This window comes from Chiloscyllium plagiosum, chromosome 3, assembly GCF_004010195.1.
Source record: "Chiloscyllium plagiosum isolate BGI_BamShark_2017 chromosome 3, ASM401019v2, whole genome shotgun sequence".
NCBI classification, from domain to species: Eukaryota; Metazoa; Chordata; class Chondrichthyes; order Orectolobiformes; family Hemiscylliidae; genus Chiloscyllium; species Chiloscyllium plagiosum.
Genome location: NC_057712.1, coordinates 52921422 through 52945386, shown reverse-complemented (window position 1 = coordinate 52945386; position 23965 = coordinate 52921422). Strand labels below are relative to the sequence as shown.

Here is a 23965-nt window from a genome sequence, read left to right as displayed (position 1 = left end):
GATGCCTTTTAAATATTGAAATTGTACTATTCAATTTTCACAACATCCTTTCTATAGCAGAGATTGCTAAACTTCCATGCAGCATTCCAAAAGTGGTTCAACCAATGTCCCATACAGCCGCAACATGACCTCCCAACTCCTATACTCCTACACTATCCAATAAAGGCAAACACACCAGACGCTGTCTTCATGATCTGTCTACCTGGGACTCCACTTTTAAGTAACTATTAACCTGCACTACAAGGTCTCTTTGTTCAGCAATATCCCTCACCATTGAATGTATAAATCCTGCTCTGATTTGCCTATTCAAAATGTACCACCTCACATATTTCAAATTAAATTAAACTCCATCTGCTACTCCTCGGCCCATTGGCCCATTTGATCAAATTCCCATTGTAATCTGAGGTAATTTTCTTGGTGTTCACTAAATGTCAAATTTGTTGTTATCTGCAAAATTACTAACCACACCTCTTATGTTCAAAATTACTAACCACACCTCTTATTTATATAAATAATGAAAAGCAGTGGACCCAGCACCAACTCCTGTGGCACACCTCCAGTTTGAAAAACAACCTTCCACCACCACCCTCTGTCTTCCAGCTTCGAGCCAGTTCTGCATCCAAATGCAGAACTGGCGCGGGTTCTCCCTGTATTTCATGTGATTTAACCTTGCTAACCAGTCTATCATGAGGAAACTTGTCGAACGTTTTACTGAAGTCCACACAGATCACATCCAATGCTCTGCCTTCATAAATCCTCTTCATTACTTCTTCAAAAAACTCAATCAAGTTAGTGAGACACAATTTCCCATGCGTAAATCCATGTTGACTAGTGCTAATTAGTCCTTGTTTTTCCAAATACATGTAAATCCTGTCCTTCAGGACTCTCTCCAATAAATTCCCCATCATGATAGACTGACCAGTTTATAGTTCTGTGGCCTTTCCTCACTACTTTTCTTAATTAGTGGCATCATGTTAGACAACCTCCAGTATTCAGGCACCTCACCTGTGGCTATCAATGATACAAATATCTCAGCTATAATCGCTCAGTTCAATCACTTTACTAGCTTTCCACAGAGTTCGAGGCTACACCAAATAAGGTCCCGGGGACTTATCCACCTTTATACATTTTAAATTGTCCAGCACCTCCTCCTCTATAATATGGCCATTTTTTCAAGATGTTATTATTTATTTCCCCACATTTTTGGGTGGCACTGTGGTTAGCACCGCTGCCTCACAGCACCAGAGACGCGGGTTCAATTCTGTGTGGAGTTTGCACATTCTCCCCGTGTCTGCGTGGGTTTCCTCCAGGTGCTCCCGTTTCCTCCCACAGTCCAAAAATATGCAAGTTAGGCGAATTGGCCATGCTAAATTGCCCATAGTGTTAGGTAAAAGGGGTAAATGTAGGGGAATGGGTCTGGGTGGGTTGGTCTTCGGAGGGTCGATGTGGACTTGTTGGGCCGAAGGGCCTGTTTTCATGCTATAAGTAATCTAATCTAATCTGTAAGTAATTCTTCCATATTCTTCTCCACAAAAAACACTGATGCAAAATACTCATTGAGGATCTCCCCCATCTCCTGTGGTTGCATACATAGGCATCCTTGCTATCTTTAAGGGGCTCAATTTTCTCCCTTAATTATCCTTTTGTTCCTATATGTATTGTAAAATATCTTTGGATTCTCTTAATCCTTTTTACCAAAGCCAACTTATGTCTCCTTTCTGCCTTCCCAACTTCCCACTTAAGTATACTCCTACTGCCTTTATATTCTTCTGGGGATTCACTCTATCGCTGTATTCTATACCTGACGTATGCTTCCTTCATTTTCTTAACGAACACCTCAATTTCTCTAGTCATCTAGCACTCCCTACACATTAACAGGAACATACTGTCTCTGGACTTCTGTATTCTCATTTTTGAAGGCTCCCCATTTTCTAGCTGTCACATTACCTGCAAACATCCTTCCCCAATCAACTTTTGGAAGTTGAGGGAGGATCTTAAAGAAGTGTATAAAATCATGAGAGGCATCGATGGAGTGAATGCAATCAATCTTTTACCAGGGTTGGGGAATCGAGGACTGGAGGCCATAGGTTTAAGGTTAGAGGAGAAATAAAGAGTACTATTTATAAGGGTTTTAATTGATAGCATAGGATCCATATGCAAATGGAATGAGCTGTCAGCAGATGTGGTTGGAGTGGGTACATTAAGAACATTTAAAAGGCATTTGGGCAAATACATCGATAGGATGTATTTGTTTAGAAGGATATGGGTCAAATGCAGGGAAATAGGGTTTGTGTGGATGGACATTTTCATGAGTGCATACCAGTTTGGACCAAACAGCCTGTCTCTGTTCTGTAGCTGTTTTGTTCTAAGAGGCTTCATCAATGTCTGGACAACCTCAACTTGACCATACTCAATGGTCTAAACAATGATGGCAAGTCTGCTAAATGCCTTCTTAACTGTGATGCAACTTTCAAATAATTATGTACCTGAACCCGTAGGTCTCTCTGTTCTACAACATTACACATTACTACCTAAAATTACCCTACACACTACTACTACACCATTATTTGTTGCTCATCGCTACTAATGTTACTAATCTATAATAAGCTATGTCCTGATTAAAGGAAAATAGAAAAAATATTTTACAGATTAAAAACTGAAAGAGCAGTAGGAAATTAAAAGCAGAAACAAATTAAGAAATAATTGGGTGAAATAGAGATGGAGGGCCAAGGAATGTGTGTGATGACGCTGTCGTTTTAAAATGGTTATTTTGCCCTGGGTTCGTTTGAAGAGAGGTTGTAAAGGCAGAGGTCCAGTATGGTTAGGGTTGTGGCCAAAGTCACTCATGTACTAGGTAATGAACCCCGCCAGGTTTTAGTTTTGGAGGTAGGTGAGCACTTTGGTGACAATGACCACAATTCCGTTACGTTTACTTTAGCGATGGACAGTATATACTGCAGGACAAGATTTATAGCTGGGGTAAAGGCAATTACAATGCAATTAGGCAAGATTTAGGATGCATAGGCTGGGGAAGGAAACTGCAGAGGATGGGCACAATGAAATATGGAGCTTATTCAAGGAACAGCTGCTGTCGGTCCTTGATAAATATGTATGTGTCAGGCAGGGAGTTGTCGAGCGCGGGAGCCGTGGTTTACTAAAGAAGTTGAATCTCTTGTCAAGAGGAAGGAAGCTTATTTTAGGATAGATGTGAAGGCTCAGTTAGAGCACTTGGGAGTGACTGGTTAGGCAGGAAAGAATTAAAGAAAGAGTTAAGATGAGCCAGGAGGAGACTTGCAAAGTTGTTGGTAGATAACATCAACAAAAACCCTATAGTTATATCAGAAATAAAAGAATGACTAGAGTAAAGTTAGGGCTAATCAAGGATAGTAGTGGGAAGTTGTGCATGGAGTCAAAGGAAATGGGGAAGTGTTAAATGAATATTTTTCGTCAGTATTCACATCAGGAAAAGTCAATGTTGGCGAGGGGAATACTGAGATAGACTAGAAGGGATTGAGGTTCACAAGGAGGAGGTATTAGCAATTCTGGAAAGTATAAAAATAGATAGGTCCCCTGGGCCGGATGGGATTTATCCTCTGATATCCTGGGAAGCCAGGGAGGAGATTGTAGATCATTTGGCTTTGATCTTTATGTCATCATTGTCTGCAGGAATAGTGTCAAAATCGCTGGAAGTTATCAAATGTCCCTTGTTCAAGAAGGGGATTAGAGACAACCCTAGCAATTATGGGCTTATGCCCGAAACGTCGATTCTCCTGTTCCTTGGATGCTGCCTGACCTGCTGCGCTTTTCCAGCAACACATTTTCAGCCCTAGCAATTATAGGCCAGTGAGTCTTTCTTCGGTTGTGGGTAAAGTGTTGGAAAAGTTGTAAAAGATAATCATGTAGAAAGGAATAAGTTGATTAGGGATAGTCAACACGGCTTTGTGAAGGCTAGGTTGTCCCTCACAAATCTTATTGAGTTCTTTGAGAAGGTGACCAAACAGGTGGATGAGGGTAAAGTGGTTGATGTGGTGTATATGGATTTTTGCAAGGTGTTTGATAAGGTTCCCCATGGTAGACTATTGCACAAAATATGGGATTTTGTGGTTTGGTGGTTTGGATCAGAAATTTTCTAGCTGATGGTGGTGTTTGATGGGAAATGTTCATCCTGGAGTTCAGTTATTAGTGGTGTACTGCAAGGATCTGTTTTGGGTCTGCTGCTGTTTGTCATTTTTGTAGGTCACAGAGGGATATTGATAAGCTGTAGAGCTAATCTGATGGGTGACAAATGGAGTTTAATGCAAAAAAGTGTGAGGTGATTCACTTTGGAAGGGGAGCAACGGGAATGCACAGTATTGGACCAATGGTAAGATTCTTGGTAGTGTGGATGAGCATAGGGATCTCGTTGTCCATGTACATAGATCCCTGAAAGTTGCCATCCAGGTTGATAGGGTTGATAAGAAGGGATATGATTTGTTAGCTTTTATTAGTAGAGGGATTGAGTTTCAAAATCATGAAGTCATGCTGCAGCTGCACAAAACTCTGGTACAGCCGCTTAGAGTATTACATACATTTCTGGTCACCACATTATAGGAAGGCTGTGGAAGCTTTGGAAAGTGCTCAGGGGAGATTTACTAGGGTGTTTCCTGGTATGGAGGGAATGTTTTACGAGGAAAGGCTGAGGGACTTGAGGTTGTTTTCGTTGGAGGGAAGAAGGTTGAGAAGTGACTTAATTGAGACACAGAAGATAATCAAAGGGTTAAATAGGATGGACAGTGAGACCCTTTTTCCTCAGATGGCGATGGTTAGCACAAGTGGGCATAGCTTTAAATGGATATTGGACAGATGTCAGAGATAGTTTCTTTACTCAGAAGTAGGGGCATGGAACACACTGCCTGCAACAGTAGTAGACTCGCCAACTTTAAGGGCATTTAAATGTTTAAATGGATAGACACATGGGCGAGAATGGAATAGAAAGCAAAGAATAATGATAAGGAAATTGAAGTATAATTATCAGAGTGGTTGAGAGAGAAAAAAACAAGAATAGTGGACATTTGTAGTGCTAAGAAATTAACCTGATTACAATAAAACAATGAAAACCTGAAGCAATTCCAATAAAGAGTGCATACAGAAGAATTTGACTGTATTTTTGAACACTATTACCTTAAAAATGATGTCTTGATGAGGAAATGGAAACCATCACATATTCACGTATGAGAAATGGGCAGAGGTTCATCAAGTTGTACTACCAGTGGGTTACAGATGTTGCAGGTAGCATATGAATTACCAGCAGGAGGTCATTTAGGAGTAAGAAAAACTCAAGCCAAAATACAAAAACATTTTTTACTGGCCTGGAGTGCATAACGATGTATTTGAATTTTGCCAGACATGTCTTACATGTCATGTAATTGGAAAACTTCAGGCAGTGATAAAACCAGCATCTTTAATACCCAATCCTTTTTATAAGGGTTTAAATTGATTGTATAGAATTCATGTCTAAAACAAAAAGTGGGATTCATTATTTGTTGACAATAGATGTGTCTACTAGATTTCTTGAGGCCATTCCATTATGCAATATCACAGCTAAAAAGATTGTGTAGAAGAGTTACTCAATCTTTTTACTAGATATGGACTACTCATAGAGATACAATCAGGTCAAAGTTTACATCAAAATTCTTCAAGGAAGTTATGGATAGCTTAGGAATAAAGCAATTCCAATCCATTGTGTACCATCCAGAATCACAGGGAACATCAAAAACAATGACATTGAACTTTAAAGACCATGTTGAGGGCTTATATTCAAGGCTATCCAGACAATTGGGATAAAGGAATTCCACTTGTCCTTTTTGCCAATTGGGATGCACCACATGAATTGACTAAATCCAGTCCATTTGAATTTGGTTTTGGCATGAGATGGGAGGACCACTAAAATTAATTAAGGAGAAATTAGTGTGTCAGAGTTCAGAGACCACATACTTGGACTGCATCAAATATTAGGGAAAGTCTAAATGGAACAAAGGAGTTGGCTAGATAGCATTTAAAAGTATTACAGCATATACCAAAGATATAACATATCACAAAAGCAGACAACAAATCAAACATTCACAATTTTGCTAATTGAGATGAGGTGTTTGTTACTTCCAGTGATGTGAACCATTAAAAGCAAGGTGGACCTTATTAAATTGAAAGGAGATTGTGAGGTGAATTATTTGATAAGAACTCCAATTGAAAGAAGTCTCTCAGATTTCACGTGAATATGCTCAAAAGGTATTTTGATTGGGAAGGAAAGCAAAAGTAAAATGCATTACTGGTTACAATACAAAGGGAAGAACCAATTTCAGAGGATTCCTCAAAATGGATTGGACAATGAGGATGCTCTCAAAGATTGGGATAAATTATTGAGTTACCTTTCAGAGGGAAATTGAAATTACCTGGAAGAGTTATTACTATCACATGGGGAAAGGTACGGGAATTAGCTGGGAAGTATTAATTTAGCACTGCTGCCTCACAGTGCCAGGGACCCAGGTTCGATTCCCACCTCAGTCGACTGTCTGTGTGGAGTTTGCACATTCTCCCTGTGTCTGCATGGGTTTCCTCTGGGTGCTCTGGTTTCCTCCCACAATCCAAAGATGTGCTGGTCAGGTGAATTGGCCAGGCTAAATTGCCCATAGTGACAGGTGCATTTGTCAGGAGTAAATATAGGGTTGAAGAGTGCGTCGTCGGAGGGTTGGTATGGACTTGTTGGGTTAAAGGGTCTGTTTTCATACTGCAGGGAATCTAATTATGCATGATATAGATATAAGAAATGCTGTTCAAATTAAACAACACCCTTCTAGACTTAACCCTCTAACGCTGGTACAAGTCCAAAAACAGATTGAATGCATGCTCCAATATGCAGTGAGTTGCAGTGACTGGAGCTCACCCCATAGTCATGGTGCCAAAGCCAAATTGTACCCAATTTTGCGGTTGTGTGCACAACCGCAAAATCAATGCAGTTACAAAGTCCGATTCATATCCTATTCCACATTTGGAAGAATGTATTGAGAAAGGATTCTGTATGATCTAAGATGGAGGACAGGAAACAATTGTGGCTCTAAGAGCTGTCTTTTTTGAGGTATTTTCAGTGTTGGAACTGATTCCTCAAAATCTATTTACTGTTTGAAAACTGCTGCACAGTTTTGAAACTTTGGGGGGAAAAAATGATCAAAACAGCTGCACTTTATAAAAAGAGGAAGACAGACAAAGGTAGTAACCACATGGCAAATGTAAGGATGACCTGCTTATAACAAAATGGCCCATGACTGCTCACACAAAATGGTCAACAAAAAGAACATTAAAACTCAAGATGGCTGACAGGAGATAAATAAGACTAACTGTCTGTCCCAGCTTTTATCCCTTTGAACAAAACTACACCAAAGGGGGCCTTCAGCAGCAACCATCCTAGACAGTTATGATAAGAACATGCCTACAAGACAAACAAGCGAATATTCTCAGCTCACTACTGAAAGATTTATTATGCCACTAAATGGATAAACACCAGATGCAAGATACTAACTCCCTAAATAGCTAAAAGAACAACAGTTAACTATTTCACAGTAAATGGTTGTTTCTTAATTATTCTGCAACATTAAGCAATAGTTTCTAGTTAGAGATTCTTCAACATAAATATAGATAGATATAACCAAAACATTTATGCCTATGGGTGAAAGTGAATTAGTTTTAGGATATATCATTTACTGTGAATAAAATAGATTTTCACAGCCATTAATCACAAAGTACTGAGTAGAAATAGCTATACCTAATCTTAACTAACTTCAGAACAGAAATCAATATTACAAATCTTATAGCAATTAACTGCCTTGTGTACTTTTACATTTGTAATTTGGACATTGGGAAATATAAGGGGAGTAATTGAATGGAATGCAGTGAATAATAGAATTCAAGATATCCGTAAGAGATAAGCCAATCTGAAACAGATCTGATGGAATACAGCCAGTGACTTTAGAATATAAATTAATAGGATGCATAGAAAGATTCCAAGGGCTAGAGATTATAGTGGCTGCTAAACACCATCAGGGAACCTGAGGCTGGTTATGAGGATGCTTATCATTCATTCGGTGTTTGACTGGATGTGTATGAATTAGGAGGGAAGGTCTGTAACCACGTTGTATGTGATCATTGTAATACAGAAATGTATCAAAATACTGCTTTTTACTGTACAAATTAGAGTGTATCATTGATCTATCTTTTGATCTCAGCAGTTTATGAGCAAATATGCAGGCAGCCAATCCATGTAATATTTTGTAAATTCCACTTTGGGAATAGAACCAGTCTGGCTCAAGATGGGGATACACACAGACTCAAATTTCACACCTTTAATGCATTGCCTGAGCTGAGATGTCACATTTTGCTATAAAATCTTAAGTTATCTTGAGAATGTGACTTAAAAGAAATTCTGGGATTTACATATTAATGAACCGAAACCTGCAACTTATTATAAAAGATGAAAAACTTATCAACAATCTTGGTTTGTTCATTGTATCATTTCAGTTGCATGACACTAATCTTCTGCTTTAAATTTTGTGTCTAATGGTCCTGCTCCACAACTACCTTCTGAAGGAGCAGTGCTCTGAAAGCTTGTGCTTCCAAATAAACTTGATTGATTATAACCTGATGTTGTGTGATTTTTTTAACTTTGTCTATCCCAGTCCACACCACCCCACATGATTGCTTAAATTGGTGAGTGCATTGAGTTGGGAGATCATGTTGCAGCTGTACAGGACACTGGTTATGCCGCTTTTGGAATATTAAGTGCAATTCTGGATTCCTTGCTAAAGGAAGGATGTTGTGAAACTCAAAATGATTCAGAAAAGATTAAAAAGGATGTTGCCAGGGTTGGAGGGTTTGAGCTATAGGGACAGGCTGAATAGACTGAGGCTGTATTCCCTGGAGCATTGGAGGCTGAGGGGTGAGCACGCAGAGGTTTATCAAATAATGAGGGGCACGCATAAGGTAAATCAACAGGGTCTCTTTTCTCTGGGGTGGGGTAGTCCAAAGCTTGAGGGCATAAGTTTAAGGTGAAGGGGGAAAACTTTTTCACACTGCGTGTGGTGTGTGTATGGAATGACCTGCCAGAGGAAGTGATAGCAGCTGGTACAATTACAACACATAAAAGTCATCTGGATGAATAGGAAAGGTTTAGAGGGAAATGAGCCTAATGCTGGGAAATGTGAGTAAATTAATTTAGGATATCTATTCGACATGGACAAGTTGGACTGGAGGGTCTGTTTTCATGCTGTACATCTCCATGACTATCAGGTGGGATAAGCAACTTATTTCTAAGTTGGACTACTTAGATGATACTTGCAGGCACCTTTATATGACAGAGCAAAAGACCATTTTGGCTTTTGTGACACAGAATGGACTATACTAACTTAGAGTGCATTTGTTGTAAAAAAATGTGCCAGCCACATCTCAAAGACTAACCAATAAAGTCATTTCTGGATTATCCAATGGTCTGGTGTACATCTATGACCTGGTAATTTTTAGTCACACATGGAAGGAACATTTGCAGCATTTATCAGAATTATTCCATCGAATTTGGGAGGCAGGCTTGGTGATAAACCTGGCTGAGAGTGAATTAACTAATGCCCAAGTCACATTTCTGGGCCATGTTAAGAGCCATAGACAGATGGCTACACAAATTATGCAAACAAAAGTTATTCCCATACCATTGATGAATAGAACAGTCCTACGATTCCTGGGATTGAGTTTTTTTGGAAATTCATATCAAATTTTAGCAATGTAGTTGCCCACTCAATCCCCAGTTCTGGTGTACAGTTCTGGTCCCAATATTTCGGGAAGGATGTGGAAGTATTGGAAAAGGTGCAGAAGAGATTTACCAGGATTTTGCCTAGTTTGGAGAGAAGGTCTTATGAGGAAAGGCTGAGAGACTTGAAACTGTTCTCATTGGCAAGAATAAGGCTAAGAGACATACAAGATGATCAGAGGATTAGATAGGGTAGACAGGATGATGACGTCAGCGTGTGCGCACAGGGGCATAACTACAAATTGAGGGGTGATAGATTTAAGACAGATATCAGAGGCAGGTTCTTTACGCAGAGAGTGCCCTACCTGCAAATGTAGTCAACTCAGCCACATTAGGGAGATTTAAACAATCCTTAGATAAGCATGTGGATGATTTTGGGGTAGTGTAGGGGTACAAGCTGAGAATAGTTCAGAGGTTGGTGCAACATTGAGGGCCGAAGGGCCTGTTCTGCGCTGTATTGTTCTAAGTTCTAACACTACCACCTCCTTAATATCAGCATGCCTTATAGTATCAACAAATATCTTACCAACCACACCATCATCCATGCTTTCTCTTTGGTGAATATCAATGCAAGGTAATTATTAAGGACTTCATCCACTTTATATGGCTTCACACATAAATTCTTTTCCTTCCCTAGCTACCTTCTTGTTCCTAATGTATGTATAATATACTTCGGAATTTTCTTTCATCCTACTTGCCAAGAACATTTCTTGACCTTCTAGACCTCCTAATTTCATGTTTCTTTTCTGCTTTCTTTATACTCCTCAAGAGCTTTGTTTAATTTCAGTTTCCTAAACCTCAAATATACTTTTTTTTCTTTTCGACTAACCTTTCAATATCTCTTGCCATCCAAGGTTCCTGAATCTTGTCTTCCTTTCTTTCATCCTTGTTGCAGTGTAAGTGTGGAGAAGTCTGACTGCAACTGTACTCGGTGGTGGTAATACCACCACTGGAGTACTGGTCCCTTATTTAAGAAAATATATTATTTTACTGGAAGAAGTTCGAGGAAGGTTCACTAGGATGATCCCTGGTATGGGCAGATTGTCTTAGAAGCAAACTTTAAATAGATTTGGCCTCATGAGAATTTTGAAGGATGAGAGGTGATCTCATTTAAACATAACATATCCTCAGGGCAAGGCACATGCTGAGAGGATGTTTCTCCTCATGGGAGAGTCTAGTCTCAGAATTAAAGGATGCCAATTTAAAACATGATGAGGAGGGATTTTTTCTCTCAGAGGGATGATATCTTTGGAACTTCTTACCACAGAAAGCTGCGGTAAGGTTGAGATAGTTAGATTATTGATCAGTAGGGGAATTAAGGATTCCAGGGAAAGGGCAGGAAAGTGGATATGAGAAGTGCTGAATCAAGCATGAAATTCGTTTGAAGGACTAAACAACCTACTCCTGTTCCTATTTATTATGGTCTATGGTTTCACCTCATACTCATGCAATTTACTCTCTAGCTTGTATTCAGAGGTCTTAAATGGTAATCAGATGTAAAACTTCTGGCTATCGACCAAGAATTATCCTTTAGACCTTCCTAACTGCTTGTTTGGAATATAACTAACTGACATAAAACTTCCATCCAACTGTTCCAGTCTTAAGACTGTAGTTAATGTGTGCACCATCTCAGCCCTTGCTAAGCCACCTTTCTGCAGTTTCTTTTCACAAAGTCCCTCCCACATTAAGGTGAATTTCGCTCTTGCTTCACATTGTCTCTGTTCAGCCTTTCCAGGTCCAGTGCATCCAGAAGATGGGAAGACATAAAATGATGTTCAGTTTATTTACCAGGGAGAGATTTTGAGCCTGTTTTCTGACTGAGGCCTCGGGCTCGAATCACTTCAACTTCCAACTGTCCCTTCCGATCCACCATCCCAATCTGAATGTCACCTAAGAAAACAAAAGATATTTAAACTTTGAAGATATATAAATTCCCAGGTCCAAAATTCAAGAATGCATCTTTAATATATCCTGACCGACACCAAACATTGACAGGCAATAGGACTCATCTCAACTAAAATTCATACCTTTCTTAACCCAGATTGATGAAGGAAAGAATGTGTCAGAGGAGATCTGAGGGATTTCTCAACAATGGAAGAATACTTTCTCATGATGACACCAAGATAATGAGATTTACAGTTACATTAGAGGCAAAGAAGTTAAATCTGAATATTAGTGCAAGTCTCACCATCAGATGTCCTCATCAAATTAAAAATTAACAGAACATGAACAAAAGTAAACTATTACAAATGTTCAAAACTTAAAATGAAAACAGAAAATAAAAGCATTGCAGTGCATTCTGTCACACTGGTTCACATTGCTATCACTGTGTACTGATGGTTAAAGGGGTTCATGCTAAAACTAGCAGACGGGATGTATATTGATTGGAAGAGATGTAGCTCATTGATATTCTTGACTCGGGTTGTTGTTAATCAGGGCCATGCAGGAAACACTAACTGACCAATATAAGCACGGGACATGGTCTGCTCCTGGGCCTGGCCAAACTGGCCATTAACAGGTCGAGGCAGCGGGTTGTGGAGGGGGTCGTTAGGGCCGACTGCCTGCCCCTCTTCCGCGGTTACATTAGAGCCCGGGTGTCCTTGGAGAAGGAGCACGCGGTGTCGACCAACACCCTGGAGTTGTTCAGGGAGAGCTGGGCGCCGCAGGGAGTGGAGTGCATTATTTCTCCCTCCAACTCTATTTTGATTTAGTCCCTACCCTCCCCTTCACTGTTTTGATCACACAGCACTGCCCTTTGATGTGAAGGGCAGTGTTTGTCACTGGCCACCCGGGTGTTTTCCTATCTTCCTGGTGGTGGAATTTGAATAAAGATTCGTGCACTTTGTGTCTTTCACTGTGTCTCACACCTGCACACACACACCATGGGTGCTGGGGATAAAATAAGCACTACCGCACTTAGGTGGTAGTGTGGGGGTTAAATAAATGAAAAAAAAAGAACCAGAGTGTTGCGGTGGTTCACGGACTCCCAGCCCAACTAAAATAAAGAGAAAAAATAAACACGGGACAAGGGCACTGCTTGTCACTGGCCACTTGGGTGTTTTCCTATCTTCCTGGTGGTGGAAATTGAATAAAGATTCGTACACCTTGTGTCTCTCACTGTGTCTCACACCTGCACACACAACATAAATGCTTGGGAAAAAAAATAAGCACTACTGCAGTTAGGCGGTAGTGTGGGGGGTTAAGAAAAAAGAAAAAAAAACAAAAACAAAAAAAGAGAAAAAGAAAACAAGGGAAAAAAATAAACTAAAGTGTCACTGTTTGATCACAAAAAAAACACGGGACAAAAAAAGAAAAAAAATATATATATAAAAATTAGGAGATTAGAACCTCCTTAGGTGAGGACTGACTCTGAGCTGGCTAGCCATAGCCAGTGTTACTGTGGGGATTTTTTTGGCTTTACTTGTTTGTGGGGAAGTGGCTCTTGAGTTGGCTAATAAATAAATAAGGGGGTATATACGAGAATCTTCACTCCCTTTTTAGTTTTCTTAAAGATGTTCTTTTGTGTTTTTGGTTGCACTTCAACCACGCTCATGATCTTTGGGCACCCAGTGCAGAGGGAAGAGGGCAGGTCTCATTGTGGATCTGCTCCTGGGGATGGCCGGACTGGCCATAAATATATCCAGGCAGTGGGCTGTGAAGGGGTTCATTAGGGCCTGCTTCTGTTCCATGATTATGTTCAGGTCCATGTGTCCTGGAGAAGAAGCACCCAGTGTCTACAAATACCTTCTAGGTTTTCAAGGAGTGATGGGCACCACAGTGTTTTATTTCTCCCTCTGATTCTATTTTGATGTAATCCCTGCCTTCCCCTTTACTTTTTCGTGTATGTAGGCATTGCCCTCGATGAGAAGGGCATTGCTTGTCACTTGGGTGTTTCTTTTCTTGGTGGTGGAATGCCATTAAAGTTTTCTGCACACGTTGTTCTTCATTGTGTTCTACACCTACGCACACACAACATGGGTGCTGGGGAGGAATAAGCACTTCAATATAAATACAAAAAGGAGAAAAATATAAAACCAGGGGACTTTGAATCTTCTCAGTTCTGGGGATTGACTCTGAACTGGCTAAACTATATTGTACACGTGTAAATCAAGAGTGACTTGGTGATGGGATAATTGCTACTGTGCGGTAATTTCAGTCTGCATACCAATTGTATAGATAGCCTTTTCTCACGGAGTGTAAACTGTCATTCCCTTTGAAATTTGTTTTTTTTATGTGTGTCTGTTCTGATGTGTGCAAGACAAAAAGCTTTGCTGACATGTGTCTTTTTATCAACAATACTTCGTAAGATCATAAGACATCGGAGCAGAAATAGGTAATTCAGTCCATTAAACCCACTCTATCTTTCAAAGATATTGTGGCTGATCTGATAATCCTCAATAACACTTTTTTGTCTTTCCTTCATAATCCTTGATCACCTTTCTGATTAAAAATCATAGACTCCCTAGTGTGGAAGCAGGCCTTTCAGCCTAACAAGTTCACACCAACCCTTCAAAGAGTATCTCACCCAAACCCATTCCCATTACTCTACATTTACCCCACACTAATGCACCTAACCTACACATCCCTGAACACCATGGGGAATTTAGCATAGCCAATTCACCTAACCTGCACATTTTTGGATTGTGGGAGGAAACCAGTGCACCCAAACATGGGTAGAATACTCAAGTGCCAAACAGACAGTCGCCCAAGGCTGGAATCAAACCTGGGTTCCTGGTGCTGTGAAACAGCAGTGCTTACCATCCAGCTTAGCCTTGAATAGATTTAACAACACAGTGATAAAGAATTCCAGATTAATTACTCTCCAAGAGAAAAAAAATCCCCTCAACTTTGTTTTGAGAGGGTGACTGCTAATGTTAAAACAATGCCCTGCAGTTCTAGACTCCCTCACATGATTTCTACATCTACCTTGTCAATACTGTTCAAGATTGTAACAACTTCAATCTGGTCACCCCCTCATCCTTCTAAATACCAAGAAAACAAGACCAGCCTGTCTAGCCTTCCCTCATAAGATAATTCTCCCATTCTAGGTGTCAATCTAGTAAACCTTCTCTGAGCTGAATCCAGCACACTTTTATATCTTTCCCTAAATAAGGAGCACACAGTGTTTGAGAAGTGGTCTCAACAATGCCTTATATTGCTGAAGCAATACATCCTGTAGTAGACTTATCCTTTCACAATAAAGGATAGCATTCAATTAGCTTTCTTAAAAGAAAGAAAAACAGGAGGCATCCAGTGTAGCGGGGGAGGCCAGCTCAGAGAATCTCCATGTGAGTTTGCTGCTGGGCCTGGTCAGGTTGGCCATAAACAGGCCCAAGCAGCAGACCGTGGAGGGGGGGCGTTATAGCCAATTATCTGCTCCACTTTCAGGCATGGGTGTTTCTGGAGAAGGAGCACGCAGCGTCTACCAGAACCCTTGAGGTTTTCAGGGAAAGTGGGCTTGTGAGCAATGGAGTGTTTTATTCCCCCCTCCGATTCTATTTTGATTTATTCCATAGCCTCCCCTTCACTTTTGCGTTCACATAGGCATTGCCCCTAAAGAGAAGGGCACTGCTTGTCACTGGCCAATTGGTGTTTTTTCTTCCTGGTAAAGACAAAAAAAAATAAACACGTGACTCTTTCGGGACAGGTGGGCACTGCGGGGAATGTACTTTGTTTCCTCCTGCAATTCTGTTTTAATTTAGTCCCTACCCACCCCTTCACCATTTTCATGTAAGCATTGCTCACGCTGGGCTTTGCTTATCACTGGTTCATTGGGCGCATGGGTGATGTTTCTGGTGGTGGAATTTTCACTTGGTGTTTTTCACTGGATCTTGCACGTACACACACACATGGGTGCTGAGGAATATGAGCACTACCGCTGAAATGAGAAAAAAAATTAGAAAATGAAAAATAAATATAACTCGGAGATTCAAACTGCCTAAAAAAAATTTAAAATGTAAACAGGGGATTTAGAATCTCCCAAGTTCACAGACTAACTTTGAGCTCATTGGTCATAGCCAATGCACTGCATAAGGGTGACCTGATGATGGGATACCAGCCTCTGTGCAGTTACTTCAGGATGCCATTCAAGAGTTCTGGAGCTGCACATATTTGGCAAATGGTGGACAAGCTTTGGGGAGTTGGAAGAGGAGTTACTCATTGCAGGATTCCTGGAATTGGGCGGTGTTGAATCTATCACAACCCTCTATGTCCCAACAACGGGTGATCCCACCCTCCCTCAATGGCTTCACTGCCGCCAAATAAACAGCCACCCGTGTCCTTCCCCCACCCCCGCGAACTGCCTCACATTTAAACTCCTCAGCACACAAAGCGACCCTGACCACCTGTGGTGTAAAATTATGTCCCAATACATGTGTGAATCATAATGTAACACATGTATTGGGCCAAGCAATGGAATGTGGTGAAAAATGCAGTTTCGAAATCAACAATTGGGAAAGAAATGTCAAGGACAGGAAACTCTGGCAAACCATCATTCGAGAAGGAACAACAACTTTCGAAAACAACAGATGTGCAGAATCAGAAGAAAGAGAAGAAAACTGAAAGTGAGGCAAGAACAACAAAACCCCGATCTGCGAGGTGGAACTACGTGTCCTGAATGCGAAGGACATTTTCAGTCAAGAGTGGACTCATAAGCCACTTCAGAGCCCATAAATAAATGAAAGGAACAAATACCATCATCCTCAAACTCGACGGACCGCCACGTCACAGACTCTCCTCCTTATTGTTCTTAACGTGTTCGAGAAAATCACAAATCAAACTGAAATACCCGCCTGAAGTATCGTTCTCCTTTGTGGATATAAATGAGAAGTGATTAGTTAAGACATCAGCTATTCATCTAGCTCCAGGCACAGATTTTCCGTTGGTTTCTAACACGCTCCACTCTATCCCTGTTATTTCTCTTACGCTAAACAGGCTAATAAAATACCTATTGACTTTAATAGTATCTGACAAATATCGTGGCCATTGTTTGTCCTTCAATTTGAAACAGTCCCTTACACTCTCTATACTTCTGAAGGTCTTTGTCTGTTTTTATTGCACTGTATTTTCGATATCGCACTCAAGAATATCACTTGCTCAATATTCACTGAACTTGCTGTCTTTGCCATTCACTCTTCGTGGGACACATTTGCACCGTATTCGCACTGAATGTGGTGAAACGGTTAAAAATTATGTCCCAATACATGTGTGAATCTAACCGGAATGGAGGTGTTGCTTAGTCCCGTGTGAATCTTATTACACACCTCCCCGTGTGAATCTTTTTATCTGTATGTAACCAGAATGGAATGTGTTTTTTAGCCTTGCTCTGCTGTTCACATGAATGTTTATATCTGGAAAAGAGTATATCAGCTGGAAAAGTCTCCAGTTCGGTGAGTCTGCTCCGGGGTTACGTTTAACCGCCGAGCGTGGGTTGTTGGCAACCGCTCTACGAGAACTGACGGCTCCCAGTTCCGGTAACATGTAGAGTGAGTATAAGCCAGACCCGTTGGTTGTGGCGACGCTGCGGGGAATAAAATGCCCATATTCTAGCAGACTCGCCTCTTGGTCGTTTGTTCTGTGTCAGACTACTCTCCTACGAACCTGACCTTGAGAATTTTTTAAAACACCACCGTAAACCTGTAAAGGCTGACGTAAGTTTGCATTCTCCCCCTCCTCCCAGACCGCACATCCCTCCACCCTCTCCTTCCTCCTGCAGTGATCTGGGGTGGCACGGTGGCTCAGTGGTTAGCACTGCTGCCTCACAGCACCAGGGACCCGGGTTTAATTTTGGCCTTGGGCGACTGTCTCTGTGGAAACCCGGTGTCTGTGTGGGTTTCCTCCGGGTGCTCCGGTTTCCTCCCACAATCCAAAGTTGTGCAGGTTAGGTGAATTGGCCATGCTAAATTGCCCGTAGCATTAGGTGCATTAGTCAGGGATAAATATAGGGTTGGGGAATGGGTCTGGGTGGGTTACTCTTCGGAGGGTCAGTGTGGACTTGTTGGGCCGGGTGGCCGTTTCCATATTGTAGGGAATCTATATTAGAATCTAAACTAATCTACTCTAGCTTCTGGCCGTCTTGCATAACTCAGTGTTCTTTGCACAGATACTGTATGTTTCCAGCAATTTACTTGTCTGTCTCAGTTTCCTTGCATTTGCATTTTTTATGAACCAGTTTAAGAGAAAGAAGTTAAGAAATAGGAGCAGGAATAGATTATTTGGTCCCTTAACCTTGCTGTACCTTAACATAGTAGATGATCATCAAGCTCACACGACTGCCCCTCTCACATCTCTGGATTGTCAGTGTGCAAAAAAATAAAATGTTTTCATGGATTTGGAGCACTTAACCATATTGTCTAACAGAATTCCTCTCCAAACTCTAAGCCAATTGTCAGTTGATACAGATAAAATCTGGGATTAGTGAGTTTTGAGAAGATTTGTAGCTCAGGTTGAAGTTTTGAATGTAGGTTTGCTCGCTGAGCTGAAAGGTTCATTTCCAGACGTTTCGTTACCTTACTAGGTAACATCTTCAGTGGACTTCACGCGAAGCAATGCTGAAAATTCTTTCTTTCTATTTATATGTAAATATAAATATATTTCTAAATATATACATATAAATAGAAAGCAGGAATTTTCAGCATTGCTTCACATGAGGTCCACTGAAGATGTTACCTAGTAAGGTAACAAAACGTCTGGAAATGAACCTTTCAGCTCAGCGAGCAAACTACATTCAAAATCTGGGATTGTCTAACATGGGGAAAATATGTGCATAGCATTGCTGAATCACAGGACAGCACTTCAAGAAGAAATTCCATTTACTCTACACTAATGCCTCATTTGTCCACAATGCACCACTTATTTGTTTATGCATAATTATTAATTATCAGGACATTCAACCTCAAATACAACAAGATTGAAAAGGTCCAACAAAAAACACTTGCTCGAAATAACTTTCAAAATGTATCACTGAGAATGACGAGGCAAAACACAAAGAATTTTGATCCATATGTACAGAAATATTTACTAAGTTAAATTTAAAATAACCTGGCTCTCTCATGCTTCTTAAATAAACTCCCATGGTCTATTTTGGTCAAACATTTTGCAAATAATATTCAATGCAATTCTGGTGACCATCATCACTTACCCATGGCAGGTGTTGCTAATGTCTGTCTCCCAACAAGTTGTGCAGGTCCCAGTCCATCGAGGAATTCACTGAACTGACTGTCAGCTCCCAGTCTCATCCCAGGGAATAAACTGAAACAGACAATAGCACTTAGTGCAGCTGGAACTATTCTGCTGAATGATTGCTTCAACTTAACCTGGTGATTGACTGCTTCAAGAAAGGACGGCACTCACATGAAGCATGGGTTGGGAAACTGCAGTTCTCCTGATGAAAATCAGTCCTCTCATGTCAGCTTTTAGTTCATAGTAAACCATTCCAATGACTAGCTTTTCTTCTAATATAATTTTCCTTCCCATCTCTCCCATTGAAATACTCACTGGAGTCACCAGTCATCACCCAGGAGCTTACAGCAACAGCTTCCATTTGACCATATCTTTAATGCTGAAAAATGACTCAAAGCACTTTATTCTAGGCACAAGGAAAAGAGACAAAGGAAATCATCATACTGGATGATAAAATCTTGGTTTGAGAGGCATTTCAATATCTCAAATTTTCTACATTCTACTCTATGTTGACTCAAATTAGCTCAAATTTTCTCCAGTTCTTTGTCATTCTAATATCCTTAGTTTATTTACAGTCTCTTTGTATTGTTGAATTTAAATGTCTGATTTAATTCTTTCTCCCATTCTGAATATAAGCTTTACACCTAGAATCTTAATTGGGGTGTTCTCTCCACAAATGCTATGTATTAGAGAGGTAGAAGTTTGGGACAAGAGCCATGAGTCAGAGGATAGCTCATCTGGTTGGATAATTAAGTAATATGTTAGCTTGAGTGAACACATAGAGATAGGGAAATGTAAGATGTTGAAGCCTAATACTGAGAGACCAGAGTTATTAGAATCAATGGCTGGTGATGTGGACTGGAGTAGGACAAAAGCCCTTAGAACAGATTCAAATGGAACTGATGGAGAGTCTGAGATTAGCATGAAGGTTTATCAAGGCTGGAAATGGCAAACAGGATTTCAATTGCATAATAATAATTACAACATATCACTATATTTCACGCAAGCTTCAGCCCTCTCTGGTTAATTCACCTCACCTGTTTTCTACTTCCTCTTCCTTTCAGGTACGTCTCTAGCCTCTACTTATTGAATCTAATATTTGCCGTCTTTGTGAATGATACAACTGGATTTGAAACAGTGTGACTTGGTCTGAGACAGGGAGAATTGCCCATGTATGGAGTATACATTTGAGCTACACTTTGTGGCAGAGACACTGTGCAATGCCTGTTTACAAACACTAAATGGCCTTTCTAAGTCTGGAACTTAACTGTCCAAAATATTGCTCATGTCAGAAAAGTGGCATGTATTTTGTATACTTCAAATAGATGGTCGGACCTTGGCATGCATAAATTAAAAACATAATACTTAGTTACACCAAGATTGATTTTGCATGGAAGAACACAAAGCAGCTACCAGCCACTCTTTATTCGAAGACTGCCAATACCCAACCAGAATGAGGACGTCAATACTTTCCCTCCCTATCATCACTGATACCCACTGATCTCAACTCAACTGTTACAAGTTTACAAGTTAAAAACAGAAATGGATCATTCGGTCCTTCGAGTTTGTTCTGCCATTCAATAAAATCATGGCTGATCTTCTTCTGTTTTAAAATCTATATTTCCATTTACGCCAGAAAACCTGTGAGTCTCCTGCCTAACAATTATCTAAATGTCTCTGCCTCAGAAATATTCAATTACCTTGTCTCCATTGCCTTCTGAGGCAGAGTTTCAAAATTACCTAACTTTTTGAGAGTAAAATATCCTCCCTTCATTTCTGTCATAAAGGTATTTTTAAAAAATACAAGAGGAAACATCCATTCCATATCCACTCATTTACTTCAATTGAGTGATCCCTCACTCTTCTAAACTCCAGTGAAAACAAGCTTAGTCTGCAGAATTTTCCTCCAAAGACAACCTGTTGATTCCAGGTATTCTTATAAATACCCTCTGCATCCCCTTTACATCCTTTTTTAAATAAGGACAGCACAACTATGCACAGTATTCATGTATTTCTGCTGTGTTTCCTGCCAGATAGCCAATCTTATATACATGCAAATATATTACCCCCTGCATTATGAACTTCTGTTTTCTGGAACAAAAAAGCCTTCTAGAAATTCAATCACAGTATAGGCTCCCTGAATTCTCAGTCCTTTTCTAAAAAAAAAGTCTACTACATTTGTTAAAGAGGATTTTCTGCCACAAAAACAAGGTTGACTCTTCCTGATTACTCTGAGTTTTTCCAAGTGTCCAGTTACAACTTCTTTAATGATGGATTCCTAACACCTTCCCCCGAAAGACATCAATCTAACTGGCTTACCGTTCCCTGTTTTCTGCCTCCCTCTGTTCTTGAATAGAGAGGTTATATTTATTACTTTTCAATTTGAAACATTTTCTGAATATAGGAAATTTTGAAAAATTAACGCTAAACCATCTACCATCTCATTAGCCTTTTCTTTTATGACCCTAAGATGAAATTAATCTGGACCTAGAGACTTGGGGGTTGCAGTGAGAGAGAGACTCACTGAGAACTTTGTAGAGATGGAGGAGAACTTCTTCAAGGTAGGCATCCTTGCAAAAGAATTCGCAGTAAGGTTAAAATCAACCAGGCGAAAGTGAGGAGACTGCAGATCCTGGAGATTAGAGTCAAGATTAGAGTGGTGCTGGAAAAGCCACAGCAGGTCGGGCAGCATCCGAGGAGCAGGAAAATCGACGTTTCGGGCAGGAGCCCTTCATCAGGAATGAGCCTCATTCCTGATGAAGGGCTCCTGTCTGAAACATCAATTTTCCTGCTCCTCGGATGCTGCCCGACCTGTTGTGCTTTTCCAGCACCACTCTAACCTTGACTAATCTCCAGCATCTGCAGTCCTCACCTTCGCCTGGAACGAGAGACTTGTCACCCCATAGCTTCAATCAAGTTTACTTAACACTACTTTCCTTGTGATTGTAATTTCATTAAATTTTTCCCTCCTTCTGTGGCCTAACCTAGAGCAATAATGGGAAGATGTTTTGTACTTTTTAAGATAGATGCAAAGTATTTTTAAAATTTCATATTATCTATTAACTATCTAGAGGATCAACTCACTTTATTTACTACTTTACCTATTAAATAGCTCCCTCTCATGCTCTAATTTCATATTCCTGATTAAACTTTCAGTCATTCTCTGATGCTCTTTGTATTCTGAACAACCATCTGACCTGTCACTTTTCTTTGTAAAGTTAATGCTTTTTCCTGAAGTTTGAAGCTTTCCTCTAAGTTTTTTGGTTAATCCCAAATTGTGGTCCTTTCTTTAGAACTTTTCTTTATAGTTGGCATACATATATATGGAGAATATACAGTCCGATATCACTGACCCTATTGCCTATTGATATCCACTAACCACATCGCCCACTGATACTCAATAATTCCATTGACCACTCATACCTATTGATCCCACTGTTAGTGATTACCATTGACCTAATTGCACACTGACCCATTTTTTCACTAAGGTGCAACAAGATAGTGGTACTGGAGCAGGCAGCATTTGGGCTCCTCAGCCCAAGGTTCATCATTCCGTCCGCTTTTTGCCCCCTTTTTCTTCAACACTGGTTGTTTAGTGGTTAGCACTGCTGCCTCACAGCATCAGGGCTTTGATTCCAGCCTCGTGCGATTGTCTGTGTGGAGTTTGCGCATTCTCTCCGTATCTGCATGGGTTTCCTCCAGGTGGTTCGGTTTCCTTCCACAATCTAAAGACGTGCAGGTCAGGTGAATTGGCTATGCTAAATTGCTCACAGTGTTAGGTGCGTTAGTCAGGGGTAAATATAGGGTAGGGGAATGGATCTGGGTGGGTTACTCTTCAGAGGATTGGATTGGTGTGGACTTGTTGGGCCAAAGGGCCTTCTTCCATACTGTAGGGATTCTAATCTAATCTCTCTTTTTTTTTCTAAGCTTATACAGTGTGTTTTTTCTGATAAGAAAGCTTACCTTGGAGCCTCTGAGAGCCAGAACAGAGCGAACTGGAGGCATGCAACAGAACAGGCAGGAAGCCTGGGAGTGGTGCAGCTGAGAGCTGGAGTCGAGCAGGCTGGAGGCTTGAAGCAGAGTGGAGACAGTTTTTGGGCTGGGATCTGGTATGGGCAGTCAGCAGCTTTGGGACTGGTCAGACTGCATGTGGAAATCCCTGCACTGATTTACTGCAATGAGGCTGAAGGGTGACCGTATGGTGGTTTATAAAATCATGAAGGGCATAGATAAGGTATATAGCCAAGGTCTTTTCTTTGGGGTGGGGGGGTCCAAAACTAGAGACCATTAGTTTCAGGTGACATGGGAAAAATTTAAAAGGGGACTAAGGGGCAACATTTTCATGCAGATAGTGGTACATGAATGGAATTAGCCAGAGGAAGTGGTGGAGGTTGAGACAATTTCAACATTTAAAAGGCATTTGGATGGGTTCATGAGCAGGAAGAATTCGGAGGGATATGAGCCAAGTGCTGGCAAATGAATCTAAATTTACTTAGGATACCTGGTCAGCTATTTTCCCTGGAGCATCGGAGGTTGTAGAGATTTATAAAATCATGAGGGACACAGATAGGGTAACCAGATAAGATCTATTTTCCCCATGGGGATGGAGTCCAAAACTAGAGGGCATATATTTAAGGTGAGAGAGAGGAAAGATTTAAAAGGAATCTAAGAAGCAACCTTTTCATTCAGAGGGTGATGTATGGATTGAACTGTGAGCGGAGGTAGTGGAGGTTGATGCAATTACAACTTTTAAAAGGCATCTGGATGTGTTTATGAATAGGAAGGGTTTAGAGGGATATGGCCCAAATGTTGGCAAGTGGGACTAGATTAATTTAGAATATATGGGTGGCATGGACCAGTTGGACAGAAGTGTCTGTTTCCTTGCTGCACATCTCTATGACTCTATGGCTCCAGTTACCCTTTTGTCCTTAATGTATTTGTAGAATCCCTTTGGATTCT

The 23965-nt window shown here is 40.6% G+C and overlaps 1 protein-coding gene across 20 annotated transcripts in view; it reads right to left on the bottom strand.

Annotated features, from left to right (window-relative positions):
* The window catches only part of LOC122543331 (regulating synaptic membrane exocytosis protein 1-like), an 845124-nt gene that overhangs the window by 8216 nt on the left and 812943 nt on the right, over positions 1-23965 (bottom strand). For 18 of the 20 annotated variants that reach the window (XM_043681864.1, XM_043681928.1, XM_043681937.1 and 15 more), the window contains 2 exons: positions 18966-19075; positions 11615-11716 (listed from right to left, as the gene is read on the bottom strand). In XM_043681864.1, the coding sequence (XP_043537799.1) occupies positions 11615-11716; positions 18966-19075 (212 nt within the window). Of the gene's footprint in view, positions 1-11614; positions 11717-15578; positions 15705-18965; positions 19076-23965 lie in introns of those variants that run through there. The other 2 variants (XM_043682010.1, XM_043682017.1) reach the window with 2 other exon arrangements.